This window comes from Podarcis vaucheri (assembly GCF_965113315.1).
Source record: "Podarcis vaucheri genome assembly, chromosome: 5".
Lineage (NCBI taxonomy): Eukaryota > Metazoa > Chordata > Lepidosauria > Squamata > Lacertidae > Podarcis > Podarcis vaucheri.
This window is the reverse complement of record NC_138763.1, coordinates 15298264-15317286: the sequence shown is the minus strand read 5'-3', so window position 1 is coordinate 15317286 and position 19023 is coordinate 15298264. Positions and strand designations below refer to the sequence as shown.

The window sequence follows — 19023 nt, the reverse complement described above, 5'->3', positions numbered from 1 at the left end:
GAAAGGCTGAGGTAATTCAGTATTTGTCTTCTCTTTTGTAATGGACATAAACAGGTACTTTGGCGCGCATTATGCCACTTCACTTTTGGGAGAACGCTGCCTCGGATGAAAACAGCAATTTGATCTGCTGGCCCTTCTGCAATACGTCCTGGAAATGAAATCGAGAAGCAGGTGACCTGCCTTTGCTAACCATTTCACAGTGGAACCTATCGGTTAAAGCAGAAAGCAAAGTGGCTTTATGTCTAGAAAGGGAAAAATAGGGTAGAACAAGGAAACAAAGAAAAAGGCACCAAAAACTGAGGCAGGTGGGGGCATGTATTTATAACAGGAATCTGCTGCCTCCTCCCAGATGTTGCGTGGCGAGTTCCCACCTCCCACCAGAAGAAATAAAGACACAAGACACCATAGTTAAGGTTAATGGGTGAAAATTGGCCACAACTTTATTGATTGCAGGAAATGAGTGGTATCGGCCTAGGCATTGGTCCTAATCAACTAACCGGCTTCAGGCTGTATGCCTGAGAGGCTGGAAAGGGTTAACACCAGCAGGGGGAGCCCTGCTGATGCACATCAACTAGGCACTCCCCTGGAGTCACCGCTCAGGGCCGTGCCTTGGGCCCTGGCCTCCATAGGCTTCGGACAGGGCCACGCCCCCCGGAGTCCTTTACCGGACTACCCTTCACAACCGGGGGAGGTGATGGCGCTCCTCCCCCCCTGTCCATCCACATAACAATACTCCGACCAATGCCTTACCGCCAAACCGTGAAAGTTGTGACGATTTGCTATGAGGTAGGCGAAAAAACCAAATGCCCGGTTCCAATTTGCCAAGTGGAAAAATTCCTACCAGGCCCCTTAACGACGACCAACCGAAGTCCATAGCAAGGTCAAAGGAAAACCTTAAAGGGACGGTGGGTGGGAAATTCCCCAGCTAATTGGTGGCAAGAGGGAGCTCCTCTGCCTGCTTGCCTTAAGAGTGGCAAGCCACGCCCCCTGAGCCAGCCGATAGGCTGGCCAGGGGATGACGCGGCAGAGGATTCCCCCTGTAAGCGCGGGGCTGAGAGCCAGCCTCCGCGCGGGCGTTGTGGGTGGGAAGCCTGCAACCCCACCTCCTCCCTAGGGTCGGAAGTGGCTTTATTGGATTTCAGCTCCCATCATTCCCAGCCACATGGGCAATGGCCAGAGGATGATGGGAATTGTAGTTCAGCAGGTGGCACAACCCAGTCAACCACGTGCCCATTGGGGCAGAGGAACACACTGGGGCTGGCTGATTAGTCTTTTGGGGTACTGGGAAGGAATTTTTCATGCTACTTCACCATCTCTGCAATCCACATTTGTAGAGTTTAACCGGACCTGACTCCCAGGCAGGGAGGAAATCATGACAGCAAAGTCTTGATAACACCCACAGTCTGAGTGACCTGCAAACAGTGATTGTTTTGGAGGAAGCCATCAATAAAAGGTCTCCCAAAGTGGGAAAGCAATAGACAAGATGCTGGTAAATATCACTGCTGAGAATACAACCCATTCTTCCACCCCATGTATGTTCTTGCTATTTGCTTTGTCATCTTTGTGGATTTGTGTGTGTGTATGTCTCTGTGCGTGCGCGCGCTAAAGTCTTCATGGACATAACAAATCCTGGGTCCATAAATATTTCAGGGTTGGAACAAGGGGAGTTTTCATTTTTAAGAGCAAGTGATGCTCCACAATGTGTGTTATCCATACAGGACGACTTATGCTTCTGTTGGTGCAATGTTTTCGGCAGATTGTTCATAATCACAGAAGATTGTCCACAGGAAGGGATGCTGGTGTTGCAGATGTTCGCTGCAAAAAAACTCCATCAATCTCTCTTCTGCATCCGCCAAACTCCTGAGAATTCCAACACTGGAATGTATGAAGTAACTTCTCCTGAATCATCTCCCTAGCATCATCTACTCTGCCTGGCAGTGGTTCTCCAGAACCTCAGGAAGATGCCCTGAAACCTGAGGACCTGTGTAAAGTATGTGCTTTGCTGCTTAGGTGCTACACCTCCTCTACAAAGGAAGTTTCTAACCCTCATGATAGAATCATAGAATTGTAAAGTTGGAAGGGACCATGAGGATTATCTAGTCAAACTCCCTGCAGTGCAGGAACATTTTGCCCATTGTGGGGCTCTAACCCATGAGATTAAGAGTGTCATGCTCTACCGACTGAGCTATCAACAGATGCATGGGCGTTGTTACTATCTTCTAAAGGTTCTGATCAGCCAGAAATCCTCAAGCTTTTGACACCTCTGTGAGGTGCTGTCAAAGTGATCAGATCAGACAATGGAATTGAAAAAGCTGCCAGTGTTTGAATTCCTCACCAATGGTGTCCCTGTATTGGAAAATGTCTAATGTTTTACAATTTTTTATGTGCTGTAAGCCACCCCGAGTGGCTGGGGAAACCCAGCCAGATGGGCAGGGTATAAATAATAAAATAATAAAAATAATTATAACCTACCACCACAATTTCTTTGCTATGACAATCTGGTCTTGCCCCTACTTCTGTGCTTTTTGGTAAGCTGGCTGGCTGGTTTCTGGTTTTGTTTCCTGCCTAATACCTTTCCTATATGACTACTCCTTGGGCTCATAGGATTAATTGTCTCCTCTTCCGGAGAAGATATGTTCCCCCTCCTGCTTTCCGAGCCTGCCCGTGCTTCAAGAGATGGGGTCGGCAACGTGCAGCCCATGGGCTGGATGCAGCCCATGAAGACCGTTTTACTGGCCCACGAGCCGCCCCCAAACCTAGCCTCCCCTCCCCCCCCAGTTCCTGCTGTGGGTCTGGAAAACTCCCAGCTTGCTCTTCATTTAAAAGGCCAAACTCTCTTGCTCCCCACAAGCACCTTTCCAGACTTTCTCCTGCGGCCTCGGCTTTTGAACTGGTGGTGGTTCCTTTCGGTTCTTAATGGTTACACTGTTTTCTTCATCATGAATGTTAACCTATCCTGAACTCTCGGAACAGGCCAGGAAAGCAGATAAATGCATCAAAAATTGGTGTTAAGGATGTCCAGCGTCTTGGAGCTCTCTCTCTCCTTTTGCATTAGCTCTCTCCTCCCCAGAGACCGGCTCATTTATTTAAGAATCCACAAAGGACGGCAGACTGTAGTAGACTGAAAGACTAGGATCCCTCCCATTTAAGAGAATAGGATTGAGCACAGATTATTTTTGCTCTTGTGCTAGAGTATTTTGGCAAAGGATACTAGATATTATTAAGGACATAATCAGATGTGATATAACGTTGACACCTAAGCCATCTCTCTTAGGCCATTTGAAAGACATAATTAATAAGAAAGATTTAGAATTAGCCACGGCTGCATTGACTGCAGGGAGGCTAGTGATAACTGCCAACTGGAAATCTTCAGAACTGCTGGGTAAATTATAATGGCACACTAAAATCTTGGGCACAGCATTGCGACCTAAACTCACTTGCTATCAAAGGATAAAGACGAGCTCCTTGCTGAGGACAGTTGGGCCTCTGTAACACGGGGAACAACAAACAGCGTTCCTCCAGATGATTATGGATCATTGCTCCTACCTAGTACTCACCAGTTTGCTTCAGCAAACAGCAGACTAGTGTGGAGCAACAATGGAAAGAACAGCAGAGATTTTTGCTGTCTTGTTTATTTGTGAGCATGCAATGCATTCATTTACAATACAAATGCAGATTTTTTAAAAAAAAAAATATTCAAAGTTTTTGTGACAGAAAAAGAAGTAAAAACTAGGAAAAAAAACCTTACAACTCTTCATGTATTTTTTTCTCTCTCTCTGCCAGGAGTTACTAGGTCATATGGGGATGAGGGAAGAAAAGGGAAGGATGAGGAGAAGATAAAGGAGTGGTTGAAGGGCTGAGGAGATACCCTCCAACATTTCTCCTAAGAAAACGGGGGTATCCAGTGGTATTTTTCTCTGGAAAAAGAGGTGCTGGAACTAACCACGAACACTTCCCTCATTCTCTTAGAATGGCAGTGGTGCCCACCTGAGAGGTGATGGAGCTGAGTTCCGGCGAGTTCCGGCTGGGAAGAAAAAAGTCCTGTGGGCATCCTATTCCATACCCTCCAGCATTTCTCTGATGAAAATAGGGACATTCTAATGAAAAGAGGGGCATTCCTGTTAGGATATAGTTCCGTTCCACCTTAAAAGGAACAGGCATGACTGTTGTGTGTCACATGCCTGTTTACTTCCAGCACAGGCTTGCTGGGAACTTTAGTTTGTATATTGCTTTTGCTATGCTGCTGTGTGCTTGGACACGAAGGGAAGCAGACATGTTTTTCCTTTGTTCCTGAACTATGCTGAATAAACGCCTGTAAATAATGCTTACACATGTCTCTGTCCGCCACTTCTATTGTGAGAAGTTATTCACTCTGCTGACTAGAGCGTGCCAAGTCTCCCCGGCAGCGTCCCAACAATTCCATGATCAAATCAGGAACCAGGATGGCTTCCTTAAATCTGGGACTGTCCCTGGAAAATAGGGACACTTGGAAGGTCTGAGGAGATGGGGGGATGGCGGAGGATTTCACATTGACTCAGATACTTATTTACCTGCATCTCAAAGAACATGTTTCCAGCATGCTAGAATATGAAGCAGCCTCTGTTTCTTTTGCCCTCAAATCTTTTCTCTACACAGGCTAGACCAGGTCAGGCAGCCATGACCGATTCTCTCATAGGCCTCAATTTCCAGCACTTGTTTTATGCAAAAGCCGTTGCAATCGATCTATGCTCTGTTTAGACCACTTCTCTGCATTTTCCTGGATTTCCTTGAATAATTTTATGTGCCTTTAATTAGGGAGTTTTTAAAGCGGCATGATACGTCACCCTCATGTCTATGCAAGTTGTATAAGATGACCCGAAGCTGCAGAAAGCGCTTTGCTATTTTGGAAAATGGGAAGATGTCAAGAAAGAGACTGAGAGATAAAGTGTTCCCCAAAGACACCGGCAATTTATGCAGTGGCAGTCCCCAAGGACTCAGGTTTACCCCAAAGGAGTGTACTGAACTGCGTAGCAGAATTCCCTAGGGGAATAATGAAGTTTCCTGAGAACGGCAGCTGATTCCCCCCCCACCCCGAGGTAAGAGCTGTCTTAGAACTGTCAAGCTCAGAACTATCAGCTTCCATCAGTCCCAGCAAGTTTGGCTATTGGACAGGGATGATGGGAACTGTAGTCCAAGAGAATTTGAAAGGCCACAGTTTCCTCATCCCTAGATGGCTGCTTACACTCGCCAGTGGGCCAGAGGCTGAAGTAGGTTTGTAAGCTAGTCATCATCATCATCATCATCTGTTACCTGGACAGGTAAAAAGTGGCTGCCAATCAATGCGTGCAGGTTAATTTCAGAGAACCTCATGTTGCCTTTTTGGAATGAAAGTATATACGGTTTGTCGGTAGCATATTTTAAATTCTATGTTGTGCTTTCGATTAAATAACATCCATAACTGCTTTAGAAGTCATGGTTTCCCCCCAAAGAATCCCAGGAAATATAGGTCACCCTCCAAGTTCGTAAAATGTTGGATTAGGTCAGTTTAATTGTATTGATTGATTGATGATGATTATGTACCATAATTGAAACTAATTGTAATTGTGGCTAGCACGTTTTTCGAATTGTAATGTTTACTCTGGCTCATCTGATACGCTGTTAAGTGTAGGTGGGTTCCCATAAGGCAAGACACAGTGATAACAGCAAGAACCTTTCTTGAAATACATAACTGGGAAACAGGGGCAAAGCAACTGCTTATATACATTCCTGAAAGCCTGGACCACTCCCACTCCCAACGTGATTGGCTGTCTAAACTTCCAAGCTGCGAATCACGACTCAGAGTTCAAGGGCCAATGGCAGAGGCCAAAATCCTGAAATGTTCTGTGATTGGACATCATGTATTCAGTCAGAACACAGGAGCTCAGAATCCTTAGTCCAGACTCAAGCTCAGGCAAACACAGACCACTGAATACATAACAATTTGTGTGACATTTTGGGCATAGCAGCGTAAATAGGTGATGCTGGAAGATGATATCCCATTGGAATATCTGAATAGTGGCGCTTATCCATTCTCTGAGCCAGGATCCTGACTTGGCTTACTCCCAGTTCCTTAGAGAAACTCAAGGTTGAGGGTCTTTTCTGCAATGGTACATTGGCTTTGGAATAGTGTGTGAAAAATGCATTCTTACTGTTATAATATCTCTAGGCTGTTTTTTATTTTCTAAGGGTGAGGGAAAAGAAATAGCACAGAGCACCCCCACCTTCCCATTCAGTAGCGCTCATCCCATTCAATAAATAAAACATTGCTTGTACAGTAATAGTTGAGAACTTCTGGCTTATCTGCTGTTTTATGCCTCCTCTAATGTAGGTCACGTCACATATCAGCTTATTATTTGGGTTCTTAAATGTGTTTAATAACTTAAGACGGCGGCCGTATTTTTGTACACGGCGTGGTTATTTTAAAACTGGCATTGCGGAACGGCTAAAAATACATCTCTGTGTTCTGCTGAGCTCTAAGAGGCAAAGCCACGGAGGCTTAAGAGATTTATTTTAAAGTTCAGGAAGTGTTAGATACTACAACAAACTGTAAGTGTATTATTTCGCAGGAAAGGGGATCCAGACTTAGCTGTCACTTCGACCTCACAAGGGAGATATGTGCACAGAGGCAGCTTTCCCATGAGGAATTCTCTGTTGCATCAGGATTTCTCTGTGCATCCTAAGACACTGTCTCAGGCAGCCTGGGGATTGTGGTACCTGCCTGGGGAATTTAGGGGTTGGCCATCTTTTTAGGATAATGTGCATGGGTGAATGCCATAGGTATCACCACTTCTGGCCACTCCCACCCAGGGATTGGGGTAAAAGTTGAACTCAGCACACAGGGGTGGGGGTGGGGGGGAGAGGAAGTGGGAAAGAGCATCACTCTTCCAACTTCTTCCTTCATGGCCATGGCAAGGGAGGTGTCTCAGAGACTCAGGGGCATCAGGAAACACCGCAGGGGTGTTGTTGTGCCTACAGGCACCAAGCTGGCAACCCTTGGAGCAGAAGGAGCAACACATTTTTACCATTTAGTGACACCTCATTAGAAAAACACACAAGAGTGTAGACAAGGATGTGTAGACAGTTTGGAACAGGAGTGGCAAGTCAAACATACTGTTTTGCTGGTCAAGTAAGAGCAGAACGCCAAACACCTCGCATGGCCAATCCAGAAGTGCCATACTGCCAGCCAACTGCAGGGTGATGTTGTACTATTTTCACCAATATGAGCATTATTATTATTATTAATAATAATAATAATAATAATAATAATAATAATATTTACTAAATTTGTATACCGTCCTTCATCCGCAGATCTCAGGGCAGTTCACAACATAAAAATACAATACAAAAGCACAAAATACACGATAAACAACAACAAAAAAACCTGCAAACAATAACCCCCACCCGTTCCCACCAACAAATTTAAAAGGGCTTGAAGAGGAACTTCCCCCCTGGTGCCTAAAGGTTTGTAATGAAGGCGCCAGCCGCACCTCCTTAGGGAGGCAATTCCACAAACAGGGAGCCACTGCAAAAAAGGTCCCGTTCTTTTGTTACTACCCTCCGGACCTCTCGTGGAGGAGGCACATGAAGAAGGGCCTTAGAAGATGACTGCAGGGTCTGGGTGGGTCCATATGGGGAGAGAGTCAGTCCTTGCGGTATTGCGGAAATTTATGCACACTTTACCGTAGTATATGCATTTTTGTACGCATTGCTTGGCCGGAGAACTGCGCTGTGAAATCTGGAGAGGTGGGGATTTTGAAGGATGGCCTTGTTTCTGGCTCGTGTATTGTTTCTGGAAGTCTGAATTAGGGCAGGTTCACCTTTAAATGCTGTCTAAATCAAATTTCTCTCTCTTCCTTGCACTAGGTCTGCAAAATCATCCTAGCCAGGGAAAGTCTAATGCGATGTAACCTGGCAATGCACTGTGGTAGGTGGCCCCAGCAGTCCAGCTAAAACAGCGATGACCAAGAGATTACCTCCGAAATCCAAACCTACTATTCAGTGGGGGGTTTATGAATGTCTGCTGAGCTGGACACACTGCATGGCAACTCCAAGGCACATCTAAATTAAGCGTGATCGGCATAGCTGCTTGTGTTCCCTCTTCCCTCTTTTCCTCTTCCTGTATAGGTGGGCAAGGTGCTTGGCTGCTGAACAGTGGTATAATTTCGGTACCCAAGGAATAGGATTTAATAGGAAGATGTGCCCGTAAAGCAGGATTTTGCTCCTAGCGCTTGGAGACGCATGTCACCAAGCGGGTCTGCAGTCATGATCCTCATCAATTTCACACTGCTGCCAGTGTCTCGCAAATAGGGCTGCTACTTAAATGCTTTGCTCCTTCTCTCCCCAAGGACGAAAGGATTAGAAGCTCTTCTCAAACAGAGGCTTTTTTAAATAAGAGGAACTCAGAAAGAGACGGCTAAAAACAAGGGAGATGGACAAAACAAATGGCTTTGGGTTTGTCAGCGCTGGCCCCATGTCAATGATGCCTTCAGAACGAAGCCACCGCCTTGTACTTTGGTGTGCGCTAGGGCCTTAAAGTGACAGAGTGGATGGGAGAAAGACTCCCCAGAAGGGAGTCCATGAGATCCATGATCAGAGTTGGCGAGCAAAATTGGCAAAATTCCACAGCGTGGGCTCTCTCCTACGTCAGTAGTACAGTGGTACCTCAGGTTAAGTACTTAATTCGTTCCAGAGGTCCGTACTTAACCTGAAACTGTTCTTAACCTGAAGCACCACTTTAGCTAATTGGGGCCTCCTGCTGCTGCCGTGCTGCCGGAGCCAGATTTCTGTTCTCATCCTAAAGCAAAGTTCTTAACCTTAAGCACTATTTCTGGGTTAGCGGAGTCTGTAACCTGAAGTGTATGTAACCTGAAGCGTATGTAACCCGAGGTACCACTGTACTGCAGGCTCGCTCAGTGGCGGCAACAACAGCAATGGAGAGCACAAATGCTCTGATGGAGCTGCAGTTAAAATGTCCCACAAGGCTTTAATGTTTTCATGCGGCATTGTGGGAACTTAAAATGGTGGCTCATAGACCTATCAACTTGGTATCTATCAGTTAAAGGGGAGAAGCAGAGGATGCAGTACCAGCAGACCCTGCAGGGGTCTCAAGACCCTAACTGCTGCCCTGAGGTGTCTTTGCTGATGCCAACCAAGCCTGCCAAATAGTGAATTTCTTATGGTCTTCCTTTGTGCTCTTTCACACCACTGTCAGTTATCCTAAGTCATTCACCTCCCATTGCTTTGAACAAATGGTGTCCTTCCTCAGCACTCCATCCTCTTCGTTATCTAGCTAGCACAAGCCCCATGCCTATTCCTTAAAAGGTATCCAGAGCCTTGTATACTATCTTTTAACATAACAAACGTCCTCCCGGATCAGATGAGTGGTCCTTCTGTGTTAATTTTAATTTTATTGGAATTTTATTTACAACATAACACAACCCCCGCCCACAATACACAAATCTACCCTTATTAAACGTGAACATAACATACAGTGAGCATAACATACAACAATACAAACAACCAAATAAAATACTTCCTTTATCCTGTATCTGGCCTCCTTATTCACTTCTTATAAACTGTTTCCTTTATGGATAATGGTTAAGATTTTTCTAATTATAACTTAAATATCCACAAAGTCTCCAGATGAGTGGTCCTTCTGATTCGGCACCCAGTTTTCTAAAAGTTCGGCATGAAGGAAATAATGCTCCCATTTTTGTTCTCTAGCAACTGGTAATTCAGAGCCACAAAATCGCCAAACCTGAAGGTTGCCCAGTAGCTACCAAACAGCCTGACCTATTATGAATTTATCTAATTCCCCTTGAATCCATTCCTCCCTTGTCTTGTGGCGGCAAATTCTGTTGGCATTAGGCTTCTCATGATTTCTAATGGCCTGGCATGGATATTGTGGTATCAGCATGAGGGCTAAACTACCCTGGACCAATGCAAGAGCATTGCCATGTCCACCTGTGAGGGCACCCACCTGCACCGCTAACCTGGAAGCAACTAGGGCCATATGAGTTCTTGTTGGCTCACTCCATATGTTCCCATCAAACACCATGCTTTTTTTATTAGAATACTTTAGAAAGCTGCCCCTAAGCTGCTAAGCCCTAAATGGCCTTGGCCCAGTATACCTGAAGGAGCATCTCCACCCCCATCGTCCGCACTGAGGTCCAGCTCCGATGACCTTCTAGCAGTTCCCTCACTGCAAGAAGTGAGATTACAGGGTTACCACTGTATTTTAATACTTTGTTGGAAGCCGCCCAGAGTGGCTGGGGAAACACAGCCAGATGGGCGGGATATAAATAATAAATATTATTATAAATAATAAATTATTATTAGTAGTATAACTGGGCAGAGGGCCTTCTGGGTAGTGGCACCCACCCTGTGGAACGCCCTCCCATCAGATGTCAAGGAAATAAACAACTACCTGACTTTTAGAAGACACCTGAAGGCAGCCCTGTTTAGGGAAGTTTTGAATGTTTGATGTTTTATCGCTTTTTTATTATTAATATTCTGTTGGGAGCCACCCAGAGGGGCTGGGAAAACCCAGCCGGATGGCTGGGGTATAAATAAGAAAGTATTATTATTATTACTAGTCCACCTGTTTTCCCAAGCAAAAATTCATTTCCTTCAGGAAAGGGGATAAGAGGCAGCAGAATGTCATTTGCAGCCAGGTATGACAACGGCCTAGAAGTGAGGCCTGCACTGGCTTCTACCCTTCTCCCTTCCTCAAGGAAAGACCATACTATATTTTGACTTGGGGAACCAGGAAGGGAAGCAGGCAGCATAGGGCACAGTAAAGGCAGGAGGGGACCTCCAGTTCTTTCAAGCCCAGATCAAAGGGGTCGCACCCCAACCCTAAAATGTAGCCATTAGAACTGCTTACCAATAGAGCCCAAAATAATTTGGGGTGTGGAGGAGAATCGAGGTCAGGGAGAATCAACACGGGGCCATGCAGATGTTGTTGGATTACAACTATTGTCCATGACCAGTAGGCCTACTGACCATGGCTAGTTGGCGTTGGTCTCCAGCAACATCTGGAGGGCACAACAACATCTGGAAGATGCTCATCTGGCTACCTCTGCACTACAGTGATACCTCAGATTACAGACGCTTCAGGTTACAGACGCTTCAGGTTACAGACTCCGCTAACTCAGAAATAGTACCTTGGGTTAGGAACTTTGCTTCAGGATAAGAACAGAAATCGCATGGCGGCGGCGCAGCAGCAGCAGCAGCGGGAGGCCCCATTAATTAAAGTGGTACCTCAGGTTAAGAACAGTTCAGGTTAAGAACGGACCTCCAGAATGAATTAAGTTCTTAACCTGAGGTACCACTGTAGATCAACAAGTTTCTTTCTTGCTGGCTTATACCTCTTTATATGGGGAAAGATACCTCTCAACCGAAGGACCTTTTTGAATCTTACAAAATATTTTGTGATAAGATGTGCAGGGCAAAAGCAGATTCTAGACAATTTCGACAAGGAAAACAAAGCAGAGTTAGAAAAACAAACAAACTCGTAATTAATCAGCCCAGGCAGCATACTAAGCAATGTGATGGATTCTCCATCACAGAAATCTTTAAAAGAGAGATTGTGTTTTGTGTGGTGGTTGGGGAGGAGTGGGGAGAGAGAGAGAGAGAGAAAGAAAGAAAGAAAGAGAAAGATAGAGATGGGGGATATGCCATAATGCAACCAGGATATTAGGCTTTTTGAAGGAATTGCTTGTGAAATGATATGCCCTGCACATTATGTAGGAGGTCAGAGCAGATAATCATTCCTCCTGGCTGTAAAGTATTTCAATCCATGAGAATTTATTATCTGCCCAAGGCAAAATGACACTATCGCACCCAGAACAACAAACTAAAAGGAGGGGAGCCCAGGAGGAGAGGGGTGCGAGGATGGCCTGAGGGTTTTTTAATGGATTTTTAAAGGATAAAGAGGACCTTTTTCTTAAAGGCTACCTTAACCATTGTGGGTAGCCCAGGTTTTGGACTCCAAGTCCCACCCACCACTGGGAGTGTTACCTGTGGATGATGGGAGGTGAAGCCTGCAACACCTGAAGAGGACCCGGTCGACTTCTTCTGAACTGCTAAATGTAAGTTACTTCCCTTTCTGCCTCTGCTGTGGTTAGAGTTGACCTGTCAGTATGGGAGGCATTTTTATGCATTCTGCAGGGCAAACCTGATCTTGCTACTGAAAATGGATCTGACAGGGCCCATCTCCCAGTGCAGAAGGAGATAAGGTCTTCAACTGTCTACCTTTCAAGGTAGCAAACTCCCTAGTTCAACAATGAGATGTGTGAAGAAAAACTATCTTTTATCCGTCCCGAATCTCCCAACATTTAGCTTCATTGGATGACCTCCAGGTTCTAGTGTTACAAGAGAGAAAGAAAAACATCTCCCTCTATCAACAATCCTCCCTTATGTACCATTTTCCTGACAAGACAGAAGTACTGTTTTTGGTGGGCAGGTGTGGAGGACTCCCTGGTTCTGAATGGGGCAACTGTGCCCCTGAAGGACCAGGTGTGCAGCCTGGGAGTCATTTTGGACTCACAGCTGTCCATGGAGGCACAGGCCAATTCTGTGTCCAGGGCATCTGTTTATCAGCTCCATCTGGTATGCAGGCTGAGACCCTCCCTGCCCGCATACTGTCTTGCCAGAGTGGTGCATGTTCTAGTTATCTCTCGCTTGGACTACTGCAATGTGCTCTATGTGGGGCTACCTTTGAAGGTAACCTGGAAACTACAACTAAACCAGAATGCGGCAGCTGGACTGGTGTCTGGGAGCGGCCGCCCAGACCACACAACACCGGTCTTGAAAGATCTACATTGGCTCCCAGTACATTTCCGAGCACAATTCAAAGTGTTGGTGCTGACCTTTAAAGCCCTAAACGGCCTCGGTCCAGTATACCTGAAGGAGTGTCTCCACCACCATCATTCTGCCCAGACACTGAGGTCCAGTGCAGAGTGCCTTCTGGTGGTTCCCTCCCTGCGAGAAGTGAGGTTGCAGGGAACCAGGCAGAGGGCACCCGCCCTGTGGAACGCCCTCCCACCAGATGTCAAAGAGAACAACAACTAGCAGACTTTTAGAAGACATCTGAAGGCAGCCCTGTTTAGGGAAGCTTTTGATGTTTAACAGACTATTGTATTTTAATATTTTGTTGGAAGCCACCTAGAGTGGCTGGGGAAGCCCAGCCAGATGGGCGGGGTATAAATAATAATTAATTTATTATTATTATTATTATTATTATTATTATTATTATTATTATTATTAACTACAAAGGGAGTGAGAAGAAGCCACATATGCTTCTTTGAGATCTTGGGAGGAATGGTGCAATGTATACATAAACATGTTGCAAAGTCTATAATCTTCTCAGATATTAATAGCTGGCTACCTGTGGAACACAAGGCTTTCAAGGAGAAATAAGGTTTTAGCTGGGGTGTGCATGCACTCCAGTAAACATTTCCTCCAGAGAGACTTGTTTAGAATCATAGAACTGTAGAGCTGGAAGGGACCACGAGGGCCATCTAGTCAACTGTCTGCAATGCAGGAATCTTTTGTCCAATCTTTTGGTTGATGCTTAGTGGGTGAGCAAGAATCCCCTCCCCCAACGTAAGTCCATGTTGATACTGTTTTATTTCTCTCTTTTTCTGTTCCCCTGTGTGGATAGTCATTATATAGGGGACTGGATTGATTATATCTAATTGGGGACAGGAGAACAATGAAGTTCTTGTCTAGCGTCTTGACTAGCATGTTCTCTAAGCCGTCTATGACATGATGTCGTAGACACAAATTCCTAGCATAGCAAAGGAAGTTTCATGGTTTCCAGCACCAGATACCTCCAGCTTTCATAACACAGAAGCATATTCTGAGAAGGAAGAAAGACTTGGTGTTCTCACCTAGCCACAAAGAGGAAGGAATAGCTCAAGTATGTTAACTTCGCTTTTTCCATCCAGCAAGACTGACCAGTGAATATGTTTTTTTTCTCATCTCCCTCTTTCCCTGCTTGTGTGACATAACACAAAGCTTGTGAGTCATTTGGGCCTTCTACTCTGCAGTAGGGATGGATGAACTTGCCTATTCGTGGTCCATGTCAGCTTTGCATGTCCTCCCCCTCCAAGTGCCATTCATTTCCCTTTCTGCATTAGTCTGCCATTCAAAGGATGTGTTTAAATACCTATTTTCCTTTAAATTTAAACGGCTAAGGGCTGATAAATCTGTTGAGTACCTTGTCTCCTGAGATGGAAAAGGATCAGCGCATTGGTCTCAGAGGTGTGGATCAGGACATTTAGTTAGGAAAATTGCAAATACCGACTTCCGCAAGCATCCCTACTCTCCACCCTGCCTCTATCCCACCCTGCAGGTGAGAGTGAATGGTTCCTCTGGTGGCAGAGCTCTATCTAAGGCTAACGCTCACTGTTGGCAAAGCACATGAAAGGACATCAAAATACTATGCACATTTATGCCCCAGACCCAACCCCTCCTCATGGAAGGCCTGTGTACCAAAGCAGAGATTATCTATCTATCTATCTATCTATCTATCATCTATCTATCTATCTATCTATCTATCTATCTATCTATCTATCATCTATCTATCTGGGACACGGGTGGCACAGAGCTTTGGACTTGTCGATCAGAAGGTCGGCGGTTTGAATCCCCGTGATGAGGTGAGCTCCTGTTGCTTGGTCCCTGCTCCTGCCAGCCTAGCAGTTTGAAAGCACGTCAAAGTGCAAGTAAATAAATAGGTACCACTCTGGCGGGAAGGTAAATGGCGTTTCCGTGTGTTGCTCTGCTTCGTCAGAAGTGGCTTAGTCATGCTGTACGCCGGCTCCCTTGGCCAATAAAGCGAGATGAGCGCCGCAACCCCAGAGTCAGTCAAGACTGGACCTAATGGTCAGGGGTCCCTTTACCTTCTTTCTTTCTATATCATCTATCTATCTATCTATCTATCTATCTATCTATCTATCTATCTATCATCTACTTATCTCTGTTGGAATGATACAGTATCAAAGATGAAATTTTATGGCTGTCTGTAAAATTGAAGTATGAGCCAAAGGTTAACAACCTTGAATTTTTAGCCTTAAAATTAGTCTCCGAGAGAGAGAGAGGAAAAAAAAAAAGCCGCTTCATTATAAATACGTTACTGCTATATAATGGCCTCCTGATTGATAAGCCCCGCAGCTACCTTAGCCGGCAGTCTTTTAAGCACCAATCCTTCATTTGGGTCCTAACAGCAAGGTGGGCTCCTCCTCCCTCGCTGGGCCATCAATTTTTACCTGCCAATACAGTTTGATGAGCTTGCTGGTATGCTGCTCACTTCCTCCTGACAGCCAGTACATGTAGTCAGCAACCATGGCACTCCTAACGACGAAAACAGAATAAGCAAGTGAAATAATTCAGGGGGAGGAAGGAGACTGATGAGAATACAGAAATGCGATGCTCATGACCTAAAAGACCCGCACAGGCTACGAAAGCTTTGCAGTCCCGCACCAGCAAGCAGTGGCCCCGTGCAAATTCTGGCCTGCCCAGGTGTACCTCTTGCACCCATAGCTGCCATCCCAGAGGCAAAAGGGGAACATGGAAGGAGCAGAAGCTTCAATAAGGGGACTCACTCAGCCGAGTATCAGACCCTCCAAGTGTCCCTGTTTTCCAGGGACAGTTCCGGATTCATAGAAGCTGTCCAGGTTTCTGATTTGATCCTGGAATTTCCCACTTTTCATTAAAGGTAAAGATAAAGGGACCCCTGACCATTAGGTCCAGTTGTGACCAACTCTGGGGTTGCAGCGCTCATCTCGCTTTACTGGCCGAGGGAGCTGGCCTACAGCTTCCGGGTCATGTGGCCAGCATGACTAAGCCGCTTCTGGCGAACCAGAGCAGTGCACGGAAACACCGTTTACCTTCCCACCAGAGCGGTACCTATTTATCTACTTGCACTTTGACGTGCTTTCAAACTACTAGGTTGGCAGGAGCAGGGACCGAGCAACGGGAGCTCACCCCGTCGTGGGGATTTGAACCGCCGACCTTCTGATCGGCAAGTCCTAGGCTCTGTGGTTTAACCCACAGCGCCACGTTCCTAATTTCACTGGAGAAATGTTGGAGGGTAAGGAGTTATGCGAACCCCAAGCCAAGGAGATAAGTAACTATACAACCTTTAGAAGACATCTGAAGGCAGCCCTGTAAAGGGAAGTGTTTGTTTTTTAAAAAGTTTAATGTTTTGTTATGTTTTTATATATGTTGAAAGCCGCCCAGAGTGTCTGGGGAAACCCAGTCAGATGGATGGGGTATAAATAAAATCATCATCATCATTATGGATTAGCACGTCCTTATTTTCCTTGGCGAAATGTTGGAGGGTTTGGTGTTTCCTTCCACTTGCCGTACCCTGAGCCAAAGCAGGCTGCTGCTCAGGATCTGGGGCAGGATACCACCATTCCATACCCCCCTGTCAAAGGGACACTCTCGCAAACGAAGGCAAGCAAGGACTAAGGCACATTACAAATGCAGCTATTTATGTTAGCATACATTCATAATTATCAGCCATTGGCAAAAGGATATAGCATGCATTTGGAAACTCCGGGGAGCTGTTTTATTAGGTAACAAAAGTGCGAGGAGGAAATGGCCCTAACATTTTTCCCCCCTCCCGCAGTTGATGGGTTTTTCCATTTTTATTGTGAGCAAATATTTAACGGTCACTCAAAAATGTTTTATTCCGGCTCGCTTTAAAGTATTTATGGACTCCCACGCATTATATATAGTCAAAATTTCTTCCAGGACAGCAGCTGAATGTGTGATATAGCGCGCTGCTGGTATCGGAGGATATCTCAGTTTGTGGCAAAGTCAAACATAGTTCATCTTTGATTAAATTATGCTTGCCGCGGTGGAGTTTGGGGGTGTGGGGAATGGGGGAAGAGGTGGCAAATCTTGCAACTAATTGAATATGCTTTAGTGCCCTGAGTGTTTGTAACAACTACCACATTTCTCTTATTAGACTGAGAGGATATTAAAAACTATTGTGCAATGGATATTAATGCAGGTTTTAACAGACTTCAGAAAATCACTTTGCTTTTTTATGGCTGCTCCTCCAATACCCCCCCTCTCTCCTTCCCCTCTGGAGATTCCAAATCCAATTAAATGCAACCAGATGTAATTCCAAATTGTCACTTTAGTCAATTAAACATATAATAATCTTGTGTGCCTAATTACTAGCACAAAAAGTTTATTTGTTGATGCTTTCCTATCTGCTTGTCGCTGCCCGTCTCTCTCCCTCCCAGCCCCCCATCACTGCCGATATATTTATTGCTCCTTGACATTACTGTAAATTGAATTTGGAATTCTCTCCCGAGTTACATGTGTTATAAAACCCTAATCCCAGGCTAGTAGTAATACCATTTTAGAACATGTTTTCGCAAGCTGCATTATGTTCTTAATGAGATATGGCCGAGAGGAAATAAAGGAAGCAGAGGATTTAAATCACAAGCAGTTCAGAGTTGTCTGGGTGTCGTGGGGAAGGCAGGGGGGAAGACGACTGCCGCGATGCTCTGTGGGAGGCCCAGGAAAAGATAAATCTATCCTTGCACAGAGGTGAGCATCTCTTGGCTTCAGTGCATTGGTGGGAGGAGGCACTTGCTTTGAATCTAATGCTAAAGAAGTTCCCCATCTCTCGTGCGACCCACTGGCAAAAATCTGGAAACTTTGATGAAAACAATGAGGATGTCAGGGGCTGGATTGAGGAGGAATGGTGGCAGCCCCCCCCGTCTTCTGAACCTTCCCAGGGGCAGGAGGACAGTATTGATTTAGAACAATGGTTCGCAAAGGGGAAAAGCTGGGAAATCATGGCTGAGGAGCAGCTAGAAGAGGAAACACCAGGAGAGAGATATCTGGCAGATTCAGTGTCCTTGGACAGCATCCCTGACCCTCCTTCGCCCAAGACTAGACGGGCGTTGAGAGTGATAGAACACAGAGCTTAGTGGCAATAAGCTCAGATTACCCGACGTAGAAGTGACATAGATTAATGGGGATGGAGGGGGAAACCTTTACTGGGAGCAACGCCATTTCTAGAAAGATATGCATTCCCTTCTCTCTCTCTGTGATTTTTAAAGAAGCAAACTGGTAAGAACGCTCCTTTTGCTTGATCTGCTTATTTACTGCCACTGGGGGACGGATCCAATCCCCCAAAGCCTGACAGAGGATGATAAATGAGCTTCTGGCTTTATACAGAAGAGACCCAATGCCAGCAGGTAGTCTCCTCGGGCCAGAGCTAGAGGGCCCACTCAGAGCCAGCCCATCAATAATGTGGGGTGAGGCAGCTGCCTCGGGTGACACCCATGAGAAACAGCACAGAGAGGGAGAGGAAGCAGCTGCCTTGCTGCTGCTTTGCATGGCGGGGTCGCCATAGCCTCTGTGTGATGTGGTGGGCGCAGTGGGGCAGTGGCTTCTCTTCCTCCAGGTGACGGCCCTCTCTGGCCGGCCTCGGCGAATAGGCTTGCTGCTTTCACAGCCTAGGTGTGCCTACTTCTCTTGACAGTGCTGCTCTCGTACCACTGAGGGCAGGCCTGGCAATGATGCTGCATGTCCTATGAGGCCTATGAGTGCCCTGGACTTGCTGACAACACCACAATTTCCCAATGACCGAAGTCAGTTTAGGCCCATTCATTTCAGTATTAATTTCAGCAGGCCCACTCTGAATATAATTTAGCTGGATGCAACCTAATTTGCCTAGTATGCTGCAAAATCCTGAGAGATCACAGCAACCAAAATGGCTGCCGTTCTCTCACAAAACAACAACAACACGGGATGTCCCAGGTTTTCCAGGACACTTGCGGGGGATGTGCTAAGACCAGGTACTCTCAACAAAGATTTCACCTCGTACAATATGGTGAAATCATTGGTTATGAATGTAACAATTGCTCCAAAAACATTGTGTAGGGTGGCCATTTTTCAAGAAGTAATGATCCAGACGCAAAAGGTTGTTGACGTATGGCAACCCTAACATTATGAGCTAATCACTGGAAG

At 45.8% G+C, this 19023-nt stretch overlaps 1 protein-coding gene and 1 long non-coding RNA gene across 2 annotated transcripts in view; both read right to left on the bottom strand.

The window, feature by feature from the left end:
• The window catches only part of LOC309533343, a 598890-nt gene that overhangs the window by 159489 nt on the left and 420378 nt on the right, over window positions 1-19023 (bottom strand). The window lies entirely within an intron of this gene.
• Window positions 1-19023, bottom strand: part of SPATA16 (spermatogenesis associated 16) — a 173993-nt gene that overhangs the window by 57852 nt on the left and 97118 nt on the right. The window contains exon 5 of the mRNA XM_082224290.1: window positions 15291-15375. Coding sequence (XP_082080416.1) covers window positions 15291-15375 — 85 coding nt within the window. The remainder of the gene's footprint in view (window positions 1-15290; window positions 15376-19023) is intronic.